General features: G+C 38.5%; 1 protein-coding gene across 5 annotated transcripts in view; it reads left to right on the top strand.

Annotated features, from left to right (window-relative positions):
- The window catches only part of magi2a (membrane associated guanylate kinase, WW and PDZ domain containing 2a), a 241,991-nt gene that overhangs the window by 166,475 nt on the left and 50,078 nt on the right, over positions 1–25,438 (top strand). For 3 of the 5 annotated variants that reach the window (XM_015002568.2, XM_015002586.2, XM_088003171.1), the window contains exons 7-10: positions 2,374–2,431; positions 4,311–4,432; positions 9,344–9,526; positions 22,480–23,163. In XM_015002568.2, the coding sequence (XP_014858054.2) occupies positions 2,374–2,431; positions 4,311–4,432; positions 9,344–9,526; positions 22,480–23,163 (1,047 nt within the window). Of the gene's footprint in view, positions 1–2,373; positions 2,432–4,310; positions 4,433–7,584; positions 7,882–9,343; positions 9,527–22,479; positions 23,164–25,438 lie in introns of all 5 variants that reach the window. The other 2 variants (XM_088003172.1, XM_088003173.1) reach the window with 1 other exon arrangement.

The raw sequence follows: 25,438 nt of genomic DNA on the forward strand, positions 1-25,438 counted from the left end.
AAAACACTTTTTAATATAAGTTGCTGCTTTGACATGATCACAGAACTGGCAAAAATATGTACAAAAATACCAGACAAAGTGAATCACAGCAACGTCATCAGCCGGTGTAACGCTGAACTGATGCGGTGAAGCTACTAGTAGCAGGAACGGAGCTGCGCCAAGAAGCTACAAATACTGAATAGAAGAAGAGCTGCCATCGATGCAGTTGCAGCCGGGCATGTTTTAATGTTACGAAATACAGTTTTACCAAGTTGCTCAAAGTCTAAATGGGTATTGTTGTGCATTTAATGTGTAAAGTTTACCTTCGACCAAACGCCCCCCAAAGGAATCCCAGTGCCCCCCTTTTGTAAAAAATTCCACTAGCGCCCCCTGCCGTCCTCTGAACACCCCCCGGGGGGCAGTACCGCCCATGTTGAGAACCGCTATTGTAGATGCTCATAGCTGTTGTTGTAGCCATTTTCTCATGTGAGTGAAAACGTTGGCTAAGCAACAACTTATTTGGATTTAAAGTGACAAGAGGCTCAAAGTAGGCGGAACTAGGCATACTAAAAACTTTTTTAAGGCTTATTTTTGCAAAAAATTTAATGAACATGTTTTGAATCGCCTGGAGACCTACCCCAACCTCTTCAGGTCGCCTTTAAATATGTTGGTTTCCAACTTTCCTAGATAGCTGACTCTTTTCTACACGTTGTGATTGCTGTCGCTTGGAGGAAGCGTTGTGGAACAGTGGTGATCATGTTGAATTTGGATGCTCAGCCTGTCTGTAGCTGCATTTACACTGAGCTTGTTGCTGTTGCTAGGCATCGTGGAAACCAAATTCATTCGAGTTGTCACTTGTCTTAGAAGTCTCCTGTCATCAGATGCTCGGCGTAAAATATGAATAACGAAGACATGCAGGAAAAAGATGCTACGGATAACAGATGGCTTTCCCATAGTTGGGCACATTGGGTTCCGGTTTGTAGCTTTCAAAGTCCAGTGTTTGAACAAATGTCATGATGATGGTGATTTTTGTCAATATGTTAATCAACTTTTCTTTTAAAAGTAGCTTTTGTCAAAGGAAAGTGCAAATCTAACGGCTTTCATGTACAGTTCATAGCTGCAACCCGTTTCAGTCGTGGAGTTCGTTAACTTTTCTGCAGAAGCTGTAAATATTCTCCAGTTTATGCCTTGGGGATTTAACACCCTCAGGTTTTGTGCCTGTCCAAAAAGAAACTCTTGTGACTCTTTTCAAAGTTCCCCCATCAAAACACAAGATTTGCAACCCAGAGGAGATGCAGGACATAAATAATTTATGGGTTTAAATTCAGCCACCGTCAATATTAGGAGCGTTTTCTGTTTAGAGATGCATCTGATGAACAGCATAAAAGAGCCACTGGCCTCTTTAAATCAATGAATGCAACATGTTGAGGCTCTATTTTTATTATTATTGATCTTCACAGTCCCAATCCATGAATAATTGGTGTACATTTTGTATTTTCAAGAAACTATTTTGAAATATGAGAAATTACTTGGTTGTATTAGAAATGGATCAGCCTTATTTATTGAAACATCAACCTGATGAAGGACAGGGTGTCAGTGGATCCTTAAATTCATGTACAAAAGAAATGAAGCCATTTAAATGTCTTAAATTAATTTAAATAAATGTAAGTTGACCTTAGACATTAACCACAGGTCTTAAGACTATTTAATCTCATATATTTAATGTAACTTATTTTATGTCAAGGAAAAGTTTGAGTCACAAGCAGACATTCCTTTCTGTGATTCGAGCTGACATTCGAGGCTACTACTAACTACCTGCTAATATATCATTGCTAGCTAGCTGACATTCAAGGCTGCCACTAACTATCTCCTAATATACTATTGCTAGCTAGCTGGTGTTTGAGACTACCACTAACTATGAATATACTCTTGTTGACTAGCTAGCAGTTGAGGCTACTATTAGCTAGCTGCTAATACATTCTTGCTAGCTAGCTTTTTTACATCTATCATGGGTAAGTGTAAATTTATTGGCAGCTGGTTGTTTGACATTCATCTGTGCAGAAAAGCTTTGCACGACTGCAATGTAAAAAATGTCATTTTATTTTGTACATTTCTGTCACAAGGTCTTAAACTTCATTCATAAAAGTCTTAAAAAGCATTAGATTTGTATTTTTAATAGATATTTTAAAAAAGGATTTTGTATAGTTATGAGTTTTAGTTTAAAATTGATTAGAATTGATTGAAAAATATTTACTAGTCCAGCTTCAAATCAGATGCCTCTTTATTAAAACAATGCAGTATTTCTCTATGCATAGTCAATATGCTGATATGTGATAATAGAACGAACAAAAACCTTCATTATTGTTTTCTCTGTGTTGTGCGTTTTCTCCCCAGAGCTTCCTTACGGCTGGGAGAAAATCGATGACCCCATTTACGGCAGCTACTACGTCGAGTAAGTTTAGTGCATCTTTAATATTGCCTTTGATTTTCCTGCGTAGCTTGTTGGTGCAGTATTAATCATGTTTATTATGAGTAGTTCACAGTAGGAAATTCTCCATTTATGCTCCTGCAGGCTTTGAAGGAAGTTTATTAGCCAGTCTGTGCCTTGGTTTTTCTATTAGCCTGTGTCTGATACGGTTTTGGTGCTTGTATTTATTAATAGATTAACTCAGGAGCAAGAATTTGCACTCGTGTATCTCAGACTAACTGCTGCAGTGGTCTCTCCTCGCTATTATGGCGTTTCATTCTTTACAACTTCGATATGTTTGGAAAATCACAAGAATATACCTGGGTTAAAAAAAAAACAATAACAAATTGTCACCTGTACGTACTTCATATCCCTCTACAGGTATTGTTTTGTTTTGTTGTGATCTAAAAGACACTGCGCGCTTCTTTAACTCAAACCACCGTAAAACTGTTACATAATTAGTACTTTAGGGCGTTCATTAAAAGTTAAGTAGAGAGGAGATGAATTGTGCCTGTGTGTGTGTTGGCACACAATGAAGTCTCATAAAGTCAGGGAAATATTTAATGATGACTAATTACCCCATGCTGGCAAATTACACTACATGTAGTCAACGATTTAAACTAAATTTAATGAGATATCCAGGTTTCCTTGATTATTATCAAGTAATTTGATGAATTGTTTATTGAAAAAAGCCCAGAATCAATTGTTTGGTTTTTAAATATGCAAAACTATTCTACAGCTCTTACAAAATGACTACCAGCCATTTAATTAGTCATTATAGCAATATACAGCTAATGGTTTATCACACAGTGTGTCCGAGCATCCTTAAAAATATTATATTCATGTATGTAAAATGAAAACATTAAGTCTTAAATTTATGTATCTCAAGATAAGGCCTTAAAATGTCTTAAATTTATTTTAGAAATTTATTTTGGCCTTAAATAACACTAATAGCAAGCCTTAGATTTTGTCATATATACTATGTATTTATTTTCTCACTGGACTTTTCTGTTTGGCAAAAGTTTGAGTTTTTTTGTGTTATCATGAGTAAAATACAGATGGCAACAGAAAATGGACAAGTTAATTGTGATTGTATAGTCTTAATTAACATTAATTTAATCATTAATATACATAAATAATCTCATTTTTAACATAAATAACAATTAATATATATTTTAGAAGTATATATTAGTATGTTTTAACATAAAATATACTAACATTCATTATATGGTAAATAAAATACAGTAAATAAACCTAAACAAACTACAGAGCAAATAGTTGACAATAGTTAATAGTTGTAAAATTAAACACAACTAAAATGCACAACTGTAATTATAACAGTTAAAAAATATATACAAAAAGTGACAAAATTACACATAAAACTCTGTGTATGATTAAATTTGTCTAAAATATATGAAAAAATATAATACTTGTAAAGAAAAAAGTGCTGATACTAGTGGTGCCACGGTTGGCGACGGCAACAGAAAAAGGGGAGGAGCTGGCAGTTACTGGTTACTACGGTAACCACCAACTGCCAAGAGCAGCAGAGCAGAACGAAACACAATTTAATGTCAGGAGAAAATAATATTTTGATTAAACAAAATGACTTTGGAGAATAAATAAACCAAATTTGACAAAGTTCACGTTAATTTCTACATATGAATATACAGTATATATACTTATATATACTTGATCGCACCAAATGTATATATTACACATTTGGTGTGATCAAGTCTTAAATTTTGTTCATAATCGATAAGTTCTCAAACGTCTTCATTTTGATTTGGTGAAACCCTGATCTATGCCCAGAAGGACGCAGTAAAATCTGAATTTTATCCTTCCTTCCTTTCTTTTATCGTTCTAGTCATATAAATAGAAGAACCCAGTTTGAGAACCCGGTTCTGGAGGCGAAGAGAAGACTCCAGCAGCAGCAGCAGATGCAAAGTCAGGGTCTGTCCTCACTGCCCCTTCCCGCTATCTACAGAGGTAAGACTATACAGATGATATTCTTTCTTATATGTAAAATATTTATGCAATTAAAGCCAGTATTCTAAGTATTTCGAGTCCTACCTGTGGATTTATTTAAGCTAAGACCTCAATTTCACCGTTTCCTTGTGTGGCGTCATCAGAAAACTTCCAAATGCCTGAAGGAGCCGCCCGCGTTCCTCTGCTCAAATAGCTATTTGCAAGTATAAAGTCCATGCAAATGTTCAGCATACATTTTGTTCAGGAAGGAGGAAGATTCTGTGTCCTGGAGTTGAACAGGTTTTGGTGCAAAACATGCAACTCAACCAGGACTGAAACGATTAGTCGTGATTAATCCATTATTAAAATAATTACTAGCTGGAGTTTACACTCTAAAAAAAATGCCATTTGCTGAAAGACAAACTTACCAAAAGCAGTAATTAAGTTAAAAATGTATTTTAAGATAAAAAATAAATCCTTTGTCTGTGAATATGTGCCACCCAAAACTAAAATAATCATTAGGTGCTGCCCAAAACTCAACTCCAAAAGGCAGTTCCACCAAATGCTCAGGAGATATATGAAAATGTCTCGTTTTAAAGACGGTAATAAAAAAAATCTATTTTATGATTCTGGCATTTAGCAAGCAGAAAGTGAACCTGTAAATGTTTGCTTTGATTTAACAACAGATGGAGAAATGAAGCACATCTCTTTTTTTTATGCAGTTAAAATCTGGTTTCAACTGTTACAAGGACATGCAGTCATCTGATTTTTATTACAAAATCTTACCTTTCAAAGATTGAATTTTATCGTCCTTGTGTTTCTAAAGGTCTCTTATTCATTTGCTTGAATGTTATTGACTTTTGAGCTTTCCTTTTAGCATTACAGTGCCATTTTGTGCACACTTATCATTGGCATTTGGGCTTATAATGATTTATTTTCCTCTTTTTCCGGAGTGTAATGGTTATTCAACAAATACATAGCTATGATTTAAAAATATGTTATGTATTTTCTCTAATTCACACAGACTCAAGTAAGTGCATAAATATATACAATTTTCCTTATTAGTTCTTGTTGGATTTCTCTTATCATAATTGGTAGAGTTTAAATGAATTGGTCTCATTGTCCTCCTTTAAGACCACAAATTATCAGTATAGTTAAAGGTCAAGGCTTTTATAAATTATTTAGACATTTTTAATTATTTACGCACCTTTGCGTTCACTGTCATCTTTAAACACACAACTGTGTCCAAGTTTTAACCAATTAGCTGTTTCTTATTCTATCAGCTTCTCTAATGCATTAATAACATTAGAAGCCCCACAGAATGATGCATAAGTGGAACCGTTTTCTTTTAAGCTTGTTTATTTTTCTGATCAAATTAGCTTTTAGTGTTTGTTACAATACCCGGCTGTGTCTGATCTTCAAAATAAACCTTCCTCTTCAAATTGAAGGAGATTTACGACGGCATATTAGGGTCATTGTAGATTTAAAAAAAATTAAAGGAGCAGTACATTTCCGTCAAAAACTCTGAAATTTTGAAATTAATCTTCTGAGAAGTTAATCTTCTAAGTTTCTGAGCTTGAAATGTCTAAAATTTGCTAGAAAGATATCAGAAATGATCTAGAAAAAAACTGAGAAATATCTGTAAATAAAAAGTTGAAAGTTTGCTTGAAAAAACTCAGAAATCTCAGAAAAGAAAAAAAATCAACATTTGTAACTTAGGTTATTTTTCTGTAGAATAAACTTTTGTTTTCTTTTTCTGCATCCGTCGTAGAGATTGGTTGGGATTAGGGATTCAAACAATTAATCTAATCATGATTAATTGTCAACTAATGATTTACTTTAATAAAATTATTTCCATAACGTCCGCTTACGCCTCATTATAGTGTTGTAGTTTGGCTGCCATCCATCAGAGGGCGCCGCCGGTCATCTTTAAGCGGCGCAAGTAACAGAAACAAAGATGGCGGCGGGGTTATATCAGAAAGGGAAAGATAAACGGTTCAAACAGAGTCGCTTGTGGGATGAAAAATTCACGTTAAGCGGTTTTGTTTTAAAATATAAATACTCTACAAGCTTCTTAAGTTATGAAATATAGACACTCGGCAAAGTCCTTTAGTTTCACCTTAATAGCGGTCATTTAGCCGAGCTGCATGACGGAGCAGTGACAACTCCTCATTTAGAAATGATTGATGTGCTGCGAAGGAGAAGACGCAGAAAAACAGTAAAAACATGGCGCCGATAAGCAAGGTTGGTTTTGAGGTTTTTGTTCGGTTGGAGCGAAGTTTTAACATTCCTTTACATACAAAGACTTCTGTATGAACATCTCTATGTTCATGGGGAATTACGTGTTTAACACATTATTATTTTCATCTTTTATTTTTCTACTCAGCAACGTATGGAGTTCTTGGTTATGGTTTATAAATACGTCCAAGTTTAATAATGTGAGAAAATACATTTTCAGTTTATTCAGCCAGTATTTAATACAGGTGACACAATATAATGTTAAAATTTTACGTTTTGTTTTTATATTTAAAAACATTACCGTAAAAAATTTAGCCCTTTTATTTTATGTAGAGACGTCATCGAAATGACAAGAGAACATTCATATTTTATGGAAGTGGCCGATAAGATTAATCAGCTTTAGATTAACTTATTAGTTGAAAACTTTAATCCCTATATTGGGAGTTGTATGAATAAATTTATTGATAAATTTTTTTCTTAACATTACAGTTATTTCTGTTTGTTTATACTATTTCTATATTTACTGAGATGTAATTACTTTAGTCAATTATTTGACATGCCTTTGTGAGCTGCTTTTTAAAATTTTTTTATCTTTTCTTTCGTGCACAATGACAATAAGAGAATTTTTTATTCTAAAGGTAATATTTACACCTAAAACTGCTTGTTTTCCACAGCTTTTAGTGGTTGGATCAGGTCAGCTGTCCCTGCTTGAAGTGAATCGTTCAAACTGTCTCTAACTGAACTTGTTGGTTTAATTGTGACTCGATTCTCCCCATCTGTCGTTTCCCAGCGGTAGGAGGTACTGGACTGTGGAAGTGTAGGTTTGTTTCTGTCATAGTGCACCACTCCAAACTACCTGTGTCCAGTCCAGTGAGGCTCTCTCTCCTCTTTACTTCACCCCTTCCTCTTCCTCTTTTCTCACACTTTAACGCCAGCGGAGGATGCCAGCCCCAGCGCCACCCTCCCCAGGCGCCCTCGTGCGCAGGCTGGCCCGGCGCCCGAGCGCTGCCACAGCCTCGGCGACCTGTCCCGCTCCCCGACAACCGGTCGCCGGGCTCCCTCGTACGCCACCTCCTCTTCCGCCGAAGTGTCTCCGCTCCGGAGCGTTCTGACTCGGCGGATGAACACGTGCCCTCATAGGCAGCGGCATCCGCAGCCCCTTTACGCCTCCGCCTGCACTGTTCTGCTCGAGCAGCCCGTGTGCAGCCCCTATTCCCTGTGGCACATCGTCAGTAAGTAGGCCAAGAAGGAAGAAAAAAGCGGCTGACTGTCATTCCTATGGCTGCCTGCGCTCGTGACTTACTGTACGCATGCAAAGCTTCTCCCTTGAGGCAGTTTTGGGGATTTGTGCAATGACTATGCACTATGACTTGTTTTATCTCCGTGCATAAGCAAACACAGTGAGGGTAATCGCTCACTAAATCTGGACCAGTAACGACAAACAAAGGATGTAAACTCTCCTGTTAGCCAGATTTAGTTTCCGAGGTGGAAAGACGTAGGACTTGCTTAAGTGTGACTAATCCTGTTGGCTGAGATCCGCTCATTACTACTCAAGGCGCTCCTCTAAAAAGTTCTCCCACTTTTCCTTAAAACTCCCCGAGCATCTTCCTGTGGAACTGATCCCCTGCTGAGAGCATGTTTTCTGCTGGACCCATGAACTGCACCACTGCTGCACTCTGCACGCCCTCTGCCCCATCGTGCACTCCTGATCAAAGTTTGAAGACCAGTTGAAAAATGGCAAGAATTCACATTTTGCACTGCTGAATGTTAAGACTGTTCTAAGTAGAGCTTCAAAATGCAAAAAGAAGAAATGGGAAACAAAAAAAATCTGAGTAAGCATTTTATTGTAAACCTTTAAGTGGACCTTTAATCTAAAATTAATGTTTTTATACTTCCTTTTAGGTTTCTACTGCTTCTAGAAACAACCCAAGTGCTTAAAAAAACACCCAGAAAGTGTTAAGCTAATACTTTTTGGTGTTTGGAAAATGAGCTGTTTCGATAACCTCCAGAATGTAACATCACAAATCAGCAGGCACTGCCCGTTACCTAGCAACCCCATCAAAGCCCTGCCGGTTACTTAGCAACCCAGGCAGAGTTCCAGGCAGAGTTTCAGTGTGGTGGCCAGCTGTACAATGGCTGCTGGAAAAGACGAGAGCTTTTTCCAGAGACCACTTGCTGCATTCTTGTTGCAGGAGGCTCCACTTCTGTTTTCCAAAGATGTACGGTTGTATAATTGCGCATCTGTTTGCAGCCATTTTCACGTGTGAGTGTAAACGTTGAGTTGGGGTTTGAGAGTAGAAGGGAGTGGCTCTGCTTAGAACATTTTTAAAATCCAAAACTGCAAAATATAAATATTTGGAATATTTCAATTGCTCTTAAGATTTTGATCAGGAGGGCATCAGCTTTGGAGGAGAGCGATCCGGTGACGGTCAAAATTTGGGTGGATTTTTGCATCTGGAGTAAGAATTGCTAAACCTCACCTGCATCTATCGGCACCACGGCCCAACCTGTGTCCAGTTATGCTACCCTGCCAGTTTCCCTTCCTAGTGGACAAGCTTTCCCCCTCATGCCTCCGCCCTCTGAGCCCCACCCTGCTCCAGCTTTGAGGTTCTTTCAGTGACTGGAAAAACACAAATAATTAAACTGAGGGTTATATTTAAAACGGTTATCGCTTTTGTTTGTTTTCATTTTTAGAGAAACCCCTGTTCACCCGAGACCCGACTCAGCTGAAAGGCAGCTTCCTGTCCACGGCGCTCCAAAAGAGCAACATGGGGTTCGGCTTCACCATCATCGGTGGGGATGAGCCTGATGAGTTCCTCCAGGTCAAAAGCGTTATTCCTGACGGACCCGCCGCAGCCGATGGCAAGATGGCCACAGGTAAGCCCCAGGAACGGCTGCCACACTGTCTGAAACAGAGCTAAACTGAGCCCCAGTACTTACAAATAACAAAATAAAATAAAAATAAAAAACTTTTATTTGAATCAGTTAAGTCTAGGGCTAAAGTGATTAATCACGATTAATCGATTGTTAAAGTCATCGTTAACTAATTTAGCTATCGATTAATGGTTAACTGGAGTATACAAACTCTAAAAAGGTCATTTCCTGAAAGAAAAACATACTTACAGCAGTAATAAAGCCAAAATTGTTAAAAACAAAGGGAAAAATATATATATATATATAAATATATACATATACATATATATATATATATATATATATATATATATATATATATATATATATATTTCGCATTTGAGATAAAAAAAAATTATCTGTAAATATGTTCTACCCAAACTTCTTGTACCACAGTTTTAGCTTCTGTTGGTTTAAATTATGCAAAAACAAAAAAAACTTTTGCAATCAAGTTATTAATCAGTTAATCCAAAATGTAATCAACAAATTAGTGCTGCAATTTATTGATGCCAAGTCAAGCAGAAAAACATGCTGTCAAATTTCACAATATAAGTGCTGTTATTGCCTGTTAGGCACAAAGTGTTAATTTTTTTATTTTAAAATGAATTGAATAGTTTATTTGCATATTTCATTGTCTTTGTAATATTGTATAAAAAGGATTAAGTGTGAAATTTGCATGATATGCCAGATTTTTAAATCAAATTAATCGATTAATCATCAGAATAATAGATTAATCGATCACTATTTGGAACCCTAATATGGATTTAAAATGTTTTCTCAGTTTCTGAGAATACTGTTTAAGTCTAGAGCCAATTCATCTTAAAACTTGCACTGGCAGAAGCTTTGTATGTGGATATACGCACATGCCTGCGAACCAACTGTGCATTTTTGTTCTTCCATTAATCATGGAACAGACTATGAGTCCTACAGCTCTTGGTCATGGCCACATAAGGGAACAAACTGCTGTACGCTGAGATGATACATCTGCACTAAAGGTCAAGGGATGAATAGTAGTCAGGTTGTACTTTGATGTATAATGTGGAGCAAATAATCTAATTTTGGACGTTATTCATCACATTGACTCTAAAAACATTGATCGAAAGTTATGTGTCCTCTTTAAAACTTTGTCCTCTTGCAGATTTGGAAGAATTAATGTTATTGCTTTAGCACAAATGCCCCTACCAGCCATGTTTTTACTGACTTATAGGTTCACCGGTACAAAATTCATCCCTAGTTGACTAATAAAGCTCGTCTCTTCAGTCTGTTTCTACTCTATTTTAGAATTCCCTTCTCTTGTTTTATGTATTATTTTCCTCAAAATAGCTAACAGTTACTCCTCTTCAATTCCTTCAGCTCATCTTCTTCTGTGTCTCACCAGCCTTGCTCCATCCCCCTCTTCAGACTGAGTGTCCTACTTCTACAGTTACAGAGCAGGCACAATCACTGAAACTCAGAGAGACCCAGGCCTGGGAGGGGTGTGAAATTAGCAATTTTGGGTTGAAGGTTCTTGCCTCTTTTTGCATTCGACCCCTCTTGGGCGTCTTTGTCATGCAATTCCTCTATAGAGCACAGTTTATCAAGGATACATACTTGTTTAAACTCAGATCTTTTGTTTTATGGACCTTAGTGTCTTAACGCTTAGATTTAATACTATAGTATTTCTTACGTTTATTGTTTTATTTATGCAAATATTTGCATTTGTTCAACATAGTTTTACATTTACGCCCCTTAGGAACAAGGTTTATATAGATTAGTGGGTCTAACAAGTTGCTACAAACTGTGGAGCCTAATTACTGTCTCTTATTCAGCACCAAAGGGGTTGTTTCTGCTGAGCTACATCCTTATCCAGGCACCACAGTGTCTGCTTTAAAAGGATAAAACCTTTTATTTTTTAAGTTCAGTGTGATTTGCTGCACATTCTTCCTCCAAAACAAACAAAAATACACTTTACAGCCTTTCTGCAACTGGAAATAATAAATTTTATTCCTATTTGAAAGTTTTACTCTTGACAGTATAGAACCTGACAATTATTTACGCTGCTTTTAAAGAGTCTTAGGAGCTAACAAAGTGAAGTAGCTTAACCTAGCTAGCTAACAAACGTAGCATGACAGGGTGTGGGTAAAAACACCCTTTTTACCAATTCATTGTTTTTATGTTCACCCATTTCGTACCAATTTATTTCTCTTGGTGATAAGATATTTTGTGTTGAAACATGGTGATAAATGAGATAAAAAATTATATACAAGTCTCACGTAGTTTAATTTCATTGCATACTATTTTCTGTAGACTTTCTATTTCTGTGTGAGGTTTTTTTAAGCACTTGTACTGTTTTTTGAAGCAGTTGAGACACAAAATGGAAGGAGAAAAACTTTAATTTTGCCAACAAAATAAAATCTTGTCCGATTAGTTCAAAGAATCATCCTCTTAAATGTTGTCCTCTTTTTTTTTCTTTCTAATATGTTCTCATAATTTGCGGCAACATAAAACCCACTCAGTCTTTCTGACAGATAAATAGTATTATTTGGACACATATTGCAATAACTACAGCAGGGCCGAGCACAAATCATGACACCGCACCTACTAATGGCACTTCCAGTGGCAGGTGTCATTACACGCCACAAGTGCCACTGCTTTCGGGACCAGCTGCCAGTGTTGTCACTGACTTCGTCTGACTTCGGCTGACCTCGGCACGTCGTACTGGCACTTCCGCTGACACCTGCCACAAGTGCCACTGTTTTCGGGACTAGCTGCCAGTGTTGTCACTGACTTCGGCTGACCTCGGCACGTCGTACTGGCACTTCCGCTGACACCTGCCATTAGTGCCACTGTTTTCGGGGCTAGCGGTCAGTGTTGTCACTGACTTCGGCAAATAGACCACATATCCCATGATGCTTTATTACTAGTCGAAGAAGAACTTGAAGACAGACGAAGAAAGAATTTAATTAGAGTTTTTTTTTTTCGCAGAAAGACTTATGTTAGCTGAATTCCTACACTTTTTCGTATATCATTATGTATGATCCGTTCATCCTATTTATTCACTAAAGTTCATCTGAATAATCCAGCCGACTCCTTCCGTCTTTGAATTAATCGAATACACAGCAGGCATCAGGGATGCCATTGGTTTCGGCACCTTTGTAACAGCTGAGTCTGGCTCCCACTAGAGCTGCCATTAGGTGTCCAGGATGTTTCAGAGCTGTCACAACTGGTGCCGATGTTTTGGGGGATGGCAATGACAGTTTTTGGAAAACGTGTTACTTATATTGCCTGTTTATAAATTTTTATTTCAATGGTAATTGTATTGGTTAATTATCGTTGAATATTTTTGACTTAATTTAATTGAAGGAAGATGGCCAAAGTAATTGAATCTACCACTGTCACTATTACAGTGGAGCCTGTTGAACCCCGTTGGGTTGCCAGATAGGGCTTTGGCCAAGATGGAAATACGTAGTAGTTGTGTAAAACGTATATTGTAGAAATTAATAAAGTTTGAAAAATAATTTTTAAGCGTAATGATTATAATTTCTCATGGATGAATAATAAGTTATTTGATCCTGATGTAGTAAATTCACACGTTGACTAAACATGAATTTTACAGTAGACTTCAAATGATTTCAGAGAGGGATTTTATAATACACAATTATTTTAGTTCTTGGCTATTGAAAACTTAAATCATATGTTATTGCTGTTTAAAGTATTTACATACAATAGCTAATAAATATTGACAAATCAATTACTATGCACATACTTTGTGACAAATTTTAAAAAATGTTGAAACATATCTGCCAAATATGTAAACAGAACAATTTTCTTTGAAAAAAGCATTTGCATCTTAAGTATAACCCAAAGTAATTTTTATTTCCAAAAATATGTAACAATCTTGTTCTTAATGCTGCTTAAGATTCACACATTGTCAAAGTTTTTGAGGAGTACATACTTTGTGTTTTGACTTATCACTATTCAATATTAGTGTAAAAAATTTGAAGGTGGTTTAACTTGAAAGTGAAAGTCCTCCTGTTGCCTTGAAAATGCTATTGAAATGCATTTTGTAGCTCAGATTTTAGTCATTCTCTCATCTTTGAATAAGAAAAGTTTGAAGACAATGAACAGAACCAGAAACAAACACAGAGAAGCAACCTTCATTTATGCCACACAAATCTGTAATGAACTTGACAAATAATGAAAAATAGCAGAGATTAAATTTATTAAATAATAACAAGTAATAACTCTTTAAAACTGGTTAACAGGCATTTTTGGAAAATTATGATAACATGTTTTTTGAAAAATTGCATTATCTTAAATAAAACACTGAAAGTTATAGTGGCTGCCTGGTCTATTAAGTAATAGACCAGGCAGCCACTATAACTTATGACATCCTGTGCACTGTCATGGAACCATGCTGAACATAATGTCACTCTGGAACTGTCAATATCTCATGTTGCCACTGTCACTAATATTAACTAATAAGTCAATATTAGTGAACTTACCCGGTTTAATAATCAATAGCATTATATTAAGGTCATTGTATGAAAATAATTATAATCCGGAACCCACAGGAGCTTGTCAGCACTGACATACCATGGCGACTGTTGAGGCGCTTATCAAGGTCAAATACACTCACATGCTTTCATACACTACATTCCCATATTTTCACACAAAGGCCCTTGTAATTGTAACGTCTATAGAAACTCCTCAGACTCCCTGTTTTATGAAATTTTAAATCAGGGTCGAAGGAGATCGGCGGCAATAACGAAACCAAACGCTGTTTCTGCTAGAATTAAATGTGCTCGATTTATTTCCCCACAGATTACAGCAAAATAACATGCATCAAACACTGTTACTGCTAGAACAAATATGCTCGATTTATTCCCCACAGAATACAGTACAAAACACTCTATGACTAAACACGTGATGCTCGATTCATTCAAGTTACCAGCGCTTACCTCGTGAAACGTGGCCGGAGAGCCTTCGGCCTAAAGATAGAGCAGTAGCATCAACGTAGCTGGGCATTCGAACGCGACCCACAGCAGACTCTGACCAAAACCGCGGGCTTTTTCGTATTTTATCTCTTAAACAAAAGGAATGCCTGCGTGCAAAGGGGGAGTGGCCATCTCCATCCTTGCAGGCGAGCCATCCAATCAGAGGTAGCCGCTCTCCGACCATGAGCCAATCATGGGCTGAGAGCGTGAACCAGCAGACCAATCAGAGCCCAACCCAAGTCAACCAGAGCCAAGCACGCCCTGTTCACGTGATCCACGTGATCCGTATGAGCACAATAATCTGAGCAGAATAAGTTTTATATCAAATTATAAAGCAAAGAACAAGTTAAAAGATAATAAAAAGAATAATGATTATCAAAGAACATAAAAGATAATAAAAAGATAATAAAAGATAAAAATACAAAATACCATATCACTCCCGTCTCCCAGGAAATAGAAACTTAGTTGATGCAAAACTGACGTAAGACATCAGATGACCACTGGGTGCATTCTTGGTATAGTAAACGAATCTTCCCGTTTTTGATCAGATGCTGTATAGACTCGGTCACGTTCACACCTAGTCTGTAAGGGTAAGCGTCTCCTTTTTTAGCGCTAAAAAAGAATAAAAAAAAGTAAAGTCTGATTGCTTTGTGTTGGCTGATTTTCTGCTCGTGTATTGGCACATTTTGATTCATCGGTGTTGAAGTAGTCACATTTTCAACACGACCTAGTGTCAGTTGTAGTGGTAGGTACCTAGTGGTAGCTATTATCAGCTGTTGCAGAAGAGGTCCCATCTGACATGGATTCAGTGCAGGAGTTGTCTTTCTCTGTTAAGTCTGAACACCGGCTGTATATTTAAATATGTATGTGAATTATGTTTTAATTACAATATATTTTATTTCTATTTGTTTCAACTAAAGTTATTCATATGCTACATTCTATCTGAAACAGATAGAGAATGAGGTTAGCAGCCTGTGGCACCCATGGCCACCTTACTTGTGCCACCTTACCCAGGGGTAAGGTGGCACAAGTGTGTTTTGACGTTAAAGGTGTTTTGACGTTAAAATCCTCTTACACGAATTCTGTGCTTTTTAAGATGACTGAAAGTGCTTACCCCTGGGTAAGTGCCACCTTACCCAGGGGTAAGGTGGCACAAGTGGCACCTTATGGCAGCTGTCAACATGTTTTCACTGAGGCTTTTTATTGGAAACTGAAATTTGAGACTGTATAAAAAATAGACCAGGGCATATTTGCTTTTTTGAGGGAACACAACGCTTAAGAAGAAATGCAATACGTTGTGCCAGATCCACCGTTGTTTTCATTAATTATAAATTAATTCATATTAAATCTGACACAGAAGCTGTCACCACAGAATTTTCTATTCCTATTCTATTGTTTTCACCACAAAGCATATTTAAATATGCTTAACTATGTATAATACAATTTAAAAAAAAACTTTAAAATAAAATTGTTTGTAAATATAGCTGTTTGTATAAGGTTTCCAGTAACAAAACAGCGTGTTATGAAAAATTCAATGCTCAAATACGTCATTGTGCCTGTCCAACGTATAACGCTGAGTGGAGCGGTCGACCGCTCTAATATGGCCGCCCTAAATCTCGTCAGCGAAAACAGGCGAGAGCGGTCCGTGAGGCGTGGGAGGTGCCAGTATGAGGTAGCGGCAACCCTTGGAAGATGCCGAAGTCAGCCGAAGTCAGTGACAACACTGACTGCTAGCCCCGAAAACAGTGGCACTAATGGCATGTGTCAGCGGAAGTGCCAGTATAAGGTGCCGAGGTCAGCCGAAGTCAGCCGAAGTCAGTGACAACACTGGCAGCTAGTCCCGAAAACAGTGGCACTAATGGCATGTGTCAGCGGAAGTGCCAGTATAAGGTGCCGAGGTCAGCCGAAGTCAGTGACAACACTGGCAGCTAGTCCCGAAAACAGTGGCACTAATGGCAGGTGTCAGCGGAAGTGCCAGTATGAGGTGCCGAGGTCAGCCGAAGTCAGTGACAACACTGGCAGCTAGTCCCGAAAACAGTGGCACTTGTGGCGCATAATGACACCTGCCACCGAAAGTGCCATTAGTAGGTGCGGTGTCACGATTTGTGCCTGCTGTCTCTCAATAACAAAGCTAAAAGATATTAATTGCTAAAACCTGAAGATATCCCTTGGACTTGGAAATGCAGTCTCCATCGAAAGCCTGCTGGGAGTTTTGAGATGCCATAATCCTCTCAGCAGGGACTCTCAGTCCTCTTATGTTCACACACTTCTGAACACACCATTAGAGGGAAATTAACATGTCATGTAGAATTATTAAAGGAAGAAACAGCGAGATGACTCAGCTTGGAAAAGTCGTCCTTGGTCACTGTGAGTCTGCTGTGCAAAAACGAAGATGCAGTGGTTTCCGATTTATAGGAAACTGACATTACTTTTGACATTACTGCAATTTTTTGTCGATCTGCGTTTGGCAACATTTTATCCATTTCACAAAGTTATAGAGCTTAGAAAGTGTCACCTTAGAAATGTTAGCACATCTTAAATTCAACCTTTTCTATAAAAAATACACTTTTAAAAGGTAAATTAATTCCTCAGACTGAGTTTTTAGTGAGCCATGTCACATAGTTCTGAAACAATTAATCTAATTAATCGTGATTAATCATTTGCTGAAATAATCGTCAACTAATTTTACTTATCAATTAATCGTTAACTGGAGTATCAAGCCTCAAAAAAGGCAATTTGCTGAAAGAAAAACATACTAATAGCTGTAATTAGGTCAAAACTGTACAAAAAATATATAAATTTTGCATTTGAGACAAAAAATAAACTTTTTCTTTAAACATGTTCTACCCAAAACTCATCAGGTGTCATAATTTTAGCTTCACCCAGTTCAAGTTTGGCAAAAAACAAAAACAAACAAACTCAAATGCTATCCAGTTATTTATTGGCAATCCTAAAAGTAATCAACAGATCATCCCTTCACCGTGCTGATGTTAAGTCAAGCAGAATGGGTTGCGTTAGAAAGTGTTTTGTAGCTCCATTCACTAAAGGAATGCTGTTGTTGAATTATAGACAATAAATTGTTTTTCTTATTTCAAAATTGAATTTAATTATTTATTTACATCTTTTAATGCCTTTCTAATATTGTATAAAAAGGCTTAAGTGAAACATTTGCAGAATGTGCCAATTTTGTCCCCGATTAATCATCAGAATAATCGATTAATCGATAACTAAAATAGTCGTAATATCATGAATTTAAAGCGGTCATCAGTGCAGATACTTGGATTCCAGCTCATACCTCTTACATGTGTTGCTGCTTCCTGTCTGTCTGCATTTTCTGTCTGGCCACAAACTGAGACACACGGCGAGAGCGAGGTCACCGCACCATCATTTGTTTTCTGCCAGCGCACCCGGCTATTGATTGTGACACAAACGCTCAAGGCAAATGTCGGCCGCGTTTACCCTGATTAATTAAAAAGTCCCTCACGTCACACCGCCTCTAGGTGTGTGCTCTTTCTGCCAGTACCAGCAGACAAACCAGAAATCGTTTGCATGCGACTCCGTTTACAGTGAGAGATCACATTCACTTCTGTCGCTCAGAGGCTTTAACCTTTTTGCTTCACTTTAACAATTAATCCATAAATATTGGATGAATTATCTTCTCATGCAACTGACTGGTTAGAAAGCTTCGCAACACTTTCTAGAAATCCCGACAGTTTGCCTATAATTAGAAAATAAGCAGGTAATGCTGAGTGCCTGCCCTTTATAAGGATTGGTTTTATTGTTCCCAGTCGCCCAGTGCCTCCACTGTGGAGCGTAAAACACTATATTTAGCAAAGAGTTGGAGACAGGGATGCGGCTGCATGTGGCGTCCTTTTGTGTGGGAACATTTAATTGTCTGGTAGATTTTATCTACACTGCAGTGAGCAAATAAAAGCTCTGGAAGCCATAAAAGGCAAACACTTATGGCCACCTGTCATCTTTACCCTTTTACGCAGGAAAGGCAGACAAGAGATTATTTTTGTTTATCTGTGTTTATGGCAGGAAACGTGTGCATGGATACATCTGTCTCTGTAAACAGCTGACACATAACTGAGCTTTAACTCGTTTTGCAGTTAGAATCTGATGGCTAGTATCAGAGCTGTACTGAAACGGCAAATTGCATTGATTTTTCTCTCCCCATTTAATTGGTTTATATAATTTGTGCCTTTGTTTTATGTAAATGAGCCCACATTAGTTCTTGATTGTCTTATCTTGTTTTTCAACCTCTTAAGTGGCTCCTTTCTGCTTTTTCCTTTTTGATTTTTGACTTCCTGCCTACATTTATGCCATAACTTTTATGTTGGGAGAAATATACCTGTGCTTTTCTGATGATCAGTGATAACCTTCAGTGTTGCTTTTTATGTTTTACCTTAAAAAAAGTTTTTTGTGACATGCTGCATCGTAAAATCCCTTAAATCTAAACACTATTGCCAAAACAAAGTTTCTAAATGTTTGAATGTTTTACCCTTTTTATTGCTTTTTTATTGCTTTAACAAATCAATTGCAATCAACAAAATTGGACTTTTTGACAAAAATAACATCTCTTCAACGTCAAACTAGTCATTTGAACTTTAACTAGATATTTTGTTGAAGAAAGTTCAGCATCAGAAGATAATTATATGAGAGCAGCAAGTAATGATTATCGATTAATCTGTTGATTATTCGATTTATTGGATAAAAAATTCTGCATATTTTTCATTTAAACTTTGACTTTTTTTGAATCTGTATACTCCAGTTAACGATTATATGATTATATTAATGATTATTTCAATAATTGATTCAACACTATTAATCCGATTAATTGTTTCTTGCCACATAAGGAATTTGAGTCTGTTAACAATTAATCGATTACTAGATATAGTAATCACTAATCTAGTAGTGATTAGTGATTACTACTAATAACTAGTAGTAATCACTACTAGTTATTAGTACCAGAAGTACTAATAACTAGTAGTACTACTAGTTATTAGTAGTACTAAATGTATATATCATTATTTGTCCCAACCTACCTGCATGCCACTAACATTTACATAATGTTAGCATTTTTTCGAGTTTTTTCGCGATAACTCGCGAACGGTACGTTTTTCTGCGTCGGAAACCACGTATTCTTGATCAGGGCGGCCTCCCACGTCCGCAGATGTATAGTTTGCAGGGGTTCATAGTATAGATATATGTGATCTAGAATTATCGCAATAACTTTTTCACAATTTATTATTCAGCAATATTTCTTTAATTTCCTTACTCAGGGGTTCGTCCCGAATCCGTAAATGTATATATCATTTTTTGTCCCAACCTACCTGCATGCCACTAATAATTACTTAACTTATCTTAATAAATACTTACCTGAACCTATTAAATACTTACCTTTACATAATATGGTGTTCTAATTCCAACATGCTAATAGAAAAAGACAATTACATTAATAAAGTATTACAAAACACATTAAAATTCCATAACACAAAATGACACATTAAATAGTGACATTTCACTTTTCTTTATCTCATTTCGCATTTACCTCCTCGACACTCCACATCTCCATTCCAGTTAATTCCTAGCACATAGAAATACACAATGCAACATATTAAACATTTCACATTAATTAGTATATTACACCACAAATTTAAATTAAAAACACAATATTAGAAACCACATTACATTCAAAAATTTTATTAACACAGATCTAACATATAAATACACTGTCACATACTTTCACAGTTCATTACATTTTCATAACAGAACAAAACACATCATGGCCCAATATGAGAATGACTTGGTGGAAGTAGGGATCCTGAATTCGGAGACCTTGAGTGAGTCAGTCTCTGCATTCAGGTCCCTCTCTTCCTTTTTAGAAGCAGATGTCGCGCATCCCTTCCATGCCACATATGTTGGTGACCCTGAACAGTCACTAAAGTTCAGGTTTGACATCGATGGGGTGGTGGCAGAGCTGGAGCGGGCTATGGCCCTCCAATCTCTTGTCCACTATCTGTTGTTGCCATCGATTCAGGTCCACATGCTTCAGGACAGTTACTTTTTCCTGAAGAAGCATGTGGACCTGACAAATTGTAGCCCTGCTGGTCTGAAGGCATTCAAGAACAGCAGTGGCTACACTATCGGACACGTGGACGGTGGGTATCACCTGTCCATCATCTTCATCCCGAAGTGCCTTCAGGAGCCAGACACCAGGCTCTTGAAAAAGACCCTTTTCGAGGTGTATGCTTGCGAAATGTTTAATTTTATTGTTTTCCATTTTCACATGCTCCTGAAGGCACTTCCGGCCAAAGACGAGGCCAGACCCACCGTCCAAAAGCAGGTGTACTCTAACACCAAGAAATTTCATGTACTCCACAAGGACCAAATGTTCATACTTGATCTTTTGGATCAAGCCATTGCCAAAACAGGCGAGAGCCACCTCCTCCAGCTTCGCCTGTTTTTGACCCGGTTTGGCAGAAGGACAGGGACACCCTGGACTTGACAGATTTTGTCGATCCGTCAGCCGTGGTGTCCCTGTCCATCCATTCTGCCGTGCAGGTCTATGCCCGAGATCCCAGCGTCCACTTATTGTTTGCGCGCCAAGGTCTGATGGAATTGGTTGGACCTCATGGGTCTCTTTACTCGGTACTAGGCATCCATGAGGCCACCAATTTCCAGAGCGACCTTCGTCGTCGCAAACTGGACCTGGCGCCTATATTGGTGGACGCATTGGGAGACTCGGGCACCCTGACATTTGTGCAGATGTATGTGGACAGCCCTCATGTCCACATACAATTTCCATTCCGGCACCCGGTCAGTGGAGCGGTCGTGACGTCCCGGCTTTCTCACCCTCAGTTTCAGCGTGCCTTGATAGCACGTGCTGAGCAGTACCTGGACCACATGGAGGACCTTAGGGGAAAGAACAGGGGTGGAACAGGTACGGCGATTTGAGGATGAGATTCCGGGGGAGCTTTCCCCGAAGAGTTTCTTTTGCCGCGAGGCACTGAGAATGCTCTTTGTGGATAATGCTCTAGTCATACCCTTCAATGACTCTGGGAGTGACCACGGCCTCATGGTCACTCTCAGGAGGGTGCTGGAATACTTGGAGCAGGGATTGAGGGAACAGTTCTCCACCTTAGAGGGGGTGGCACGGTTTGATGCTAGCTGGAAGTTCTACCAGTTTGAACTGGCATTGGAAGAGATGTTCTTCGGGCATCCTCTTTCAGTGTCGGACTTCCAGCTGAGCGCCAGCCTTGGAACAAGCACGTCCAACCCAAAGAGCCTCACGTATAGGAGGGGCTTTATTGGGTTGGCCCCCCACACTGCCGCCAGTGCTGGTGAGGTGCCACCCCCTCTGCACCACTGGACGAGAAATGCGCTCCAGATCTACCGTCTGGAGCGCATTTTTCCTCTATGTCAGGTGCTGGAGGCAGTACCCTCTGTCCTTGGGGCTGCCTTAGTGCATCTGTTCCTCTGTGATGTGTTCAGGAGGAATGATAACATCCCGTACAGTTCTCTCAAGGGGGATACCCCCCCTGGGAGACTTACTGGTGTTATCAACCTGGACACATTCGCTGAGGAACTTTGCACTAAGAACTGTTTCCCTGCTCCACTCACCTTTGGACGAGCCCGCGAAACTGTAATTCAGGCCGGGAGGGACCCGCAAGAGGCCCTTGTTGCGGGCTTCCGTGCCCACGAATTACGATTTCTGCCGGCAGTGAAGTACCGGGACTTCCACAGGCCACACAAGCTCTTCTGGAATTCCCGGGACTTCACAGTCGTCAAAGGTGAAGGCATAAATGTGGAACTCTCGAGAATGGTGACGGTCACCCTGCAGATCTGAATTGATTATTTCAGTAATCAATTCAACACGATTAATCGTTTCAGCCCTAGGCTACACTTGACTTTGTCTGCGTTTTTGTTTTTCCGTAGGGGACGTCATTGTCTACATTAACGACGTCTGTGTTCTGGGAACGACCCACGCTGACGTGGTTAAACTCTTCCAGTCGGTTCCCATTGGTCAGAGCGTGACGCTCGTGTTGTGTCGCGGCTACCCTTTACCGTACGACCCAGAGGACGCCTCCAACACCAACAACGCCACCACCACCATCATCTCCCCGCTGGGCATCATGGAGCAGCGGCCCATCATGGTGAACGGCAGAACCGGCTACGATAACTACCTGGACTACCTGACGCGTACGGCGCGCTTCGTCACGGACCCCAGTCAGGACCACGTCAACTCCCAGCAGCCGCCACTTCTCGGCGCTCACCCGGGCGACACGCACCTGGACGGCTCGCTCCCGGCCACCACCGGCACCACGCCGCCCGACAGCGTCTCCATGGCGTCGTCGGGGGCAACCCAAGGGGAGCTGCTGACGGTGACGATGGTGAAGGGCGTGGACGGGTTCGGCTTCACGATCGCAGACAGTCTGACGGGTCAGCGCGTCAAGCAAGTCCTGGAGCCTCAGGGCTGTCCGGGTCTGTGCGAAGGTGACCTGATCCTGGAGATAAACAAGCAGGCAGTGGCCGGATTCACCCACACGCAGGTGGTGGAGCTGCTGAAGGAGTGTGCAGTGGGGGCAGAGGCCAGCCTGGTGGTGCAGAGAGGGGGCACGGGTAAGTCCACACGTCTTCCTGTTGTTCTCCAGAGGAGCAAAGTGAGTGATTCTGTGTGTTTCAGTCCAGTAGTAAAAACTGAATCAGTCCTAAATTGACCAACAGTAGCTGCGTTTCCATTAACCATAAAATTGCAGAAAAATGAAATTACAAAAATAAATTTGCCGAATGGAAATATGGCAATTTTGACACACAAAACATTTTTGTTCTAGACGATGTGCTTTTTCAGCCACATCAAAGTTGATTTATTTTGCAAAACTGCAACGGAAACGATTTATTCGCATCACACCTGATCAGCTACAGGATGTTACTACTGCCAAAAGCGACAAAGAAGACAACAGGAAGTAGTTATTTTTTTCAATGTTCATCTCAGTTCATAAAACGTTTTGTCCCTCAGATGTGTTGAATCCATAAATCTTCTGTAAAATCGCAGACTATAATTTCCCCAAAATGCCGCACACGAAGCCGCTCCAATACCTGCGTAAGTTTTCTCTGTTGGCTGACGGATAACGAGCCTGCTAAGGTTATTACTGTTAACTAAAATAAAGGAAATAACAAAGACCTTTTCATTAACTTAAATGATTAAAAACAGTAGTTAATGGGGAAAAACTATAAGTGGAACTATATTGTGTGTCTATAAAACCAAAACATACTGAAATTGTAGATGTAAAATTCTTTGTTTTGTGTTTATGAATTTATTTATTATTAGCCTTTCAAAATTATTTTCATGTTAGATGTCGGCAAATTATGGTAACCCATATTCCTCCAGTCCGCAAAATGACAAAAGACAAGTTGGAAGTTAATTGGTTGTTTAGTAATAATTTGAATAATTTTTTTGAAAATGGTTTATTCTTTTGAATATTCACTACCCAATCTTTGTATATTTAATCACAATACTCGGATTCTATACTTAAAAAACTAAAACTATTAGTGTAACTAATAAAAACAAAATAAAACTAAACAATATTTAACTAATAAAAACTAGCAAATACGTTCTAAAGATTAATTTAAGCAAAAAGTCAGCAAGGAAATAAAACTAAACTATTATGAAAAATCCAAAACTTTTACTATCATAGCTGAATTATGACTATATCTCATGAAACTGTTTACATTTGCCATGGTTTTTGCTAACCTATTACCTTTACAGATTTCTTATTTTTCTTTTTTTACATTAGCAGAAAATAGGCAAAGATTTGTGATGGAAACGCAGCTACTAACCGCTTAAATCCTTTTACCTTTCTGACTCCAGATTCAAAATGTCCGCCTCCTCTCTGAGTCCAATCAGCCAACGATACAATCTGATCCAAGAGAGTTTTTCTAGTTGCTTTCTGATGTATTTTTGTTTGCATGGTCAGTTTCTTATGGAGTCTGAATGTCTGAAGTAGGGCGAGGTGATAAGCTTAACAGTAAAATCTCTGATTTTAATCAAGTTATGACTTTATTCTTGTAATAATATAACTTAATTTTTGTTGTTCGAATAAAAACATTTGCCTTGCCCTAATATTCTGTCGTAGAGTTGACCTGAATTCAAAATGTAAATAAACAGAAGCTGAAAAACATTTGGCAAATAAAATGGCGGCATCAGTCTAAAGCTAAAGGACTTTATTTTCCAAAAATGAAAAACCAAAACTTTAATTAAATCAATTTATCGCACAGTTCTACTCTAAAACATCATATTTTTCCTCCAATTATCATATAAACGACCTCCAAGTGCGTCCAGCTATACGTCTTTCCTTCTTACAATCAAAAAATGCCCCAGTAGAATCTGCAGGTAGCTGGACTCTTGTTTATTTTTTTTTTTGTGTTCGCATTATGACGGCTGACCTTGTGAGCTGTGAGCGTTCAGATGTCAAAATATTTAGCTTTATGCTTATACTATAGCAGAGCAAACAGTCAATAATATGAAAAAAGTTTGACATCCAGGTCAACATAACACAAGAAAATCCTGAAGTTAGATCAAAATATACTGCATTTCTTACTCAGCCTGGTTATTTGAGCTCTCCTTTTCATTGTTGATAGTCAGATTGTTACATTAAAAGGTGGAAATATTTTAATAATATTGATAAAAGTCTAATTTTTTTACATTACAAAGCATGCTTCTACTGCCTGAACCAGCTGGAATTGAGTCCGTTTTAATTTTTTTGGTTTTGGTCTTGATTTATCTTGGCGTCCACTGAGAGGTGATGCATGAACTTTGCAGGGTGATCTGAAAGCAAAGCAGTTCTGCCTTTGCTTTTGTGTGCATTTGTTGTGTAATGTCACATTCGAGTCATAA

Source organism: Poecilia mexicana, unplaced genomic scaffold (assembly GCF_051168715.1).
Source record: "Poecilia mexicana isolate PSO_F unplaced genomic scaffold, ASM5116871v1 scaffold_23, whole genome shotgun sequence".
In the NCBI taxonomy this organism is placed as follows: domain Eukaryota; kingdom Metazoa; phylum Chordata; class Actinopteri; order Cyprinodontiformes; family Poeciliidae; genus Poecilia; species Poecilia mexicana.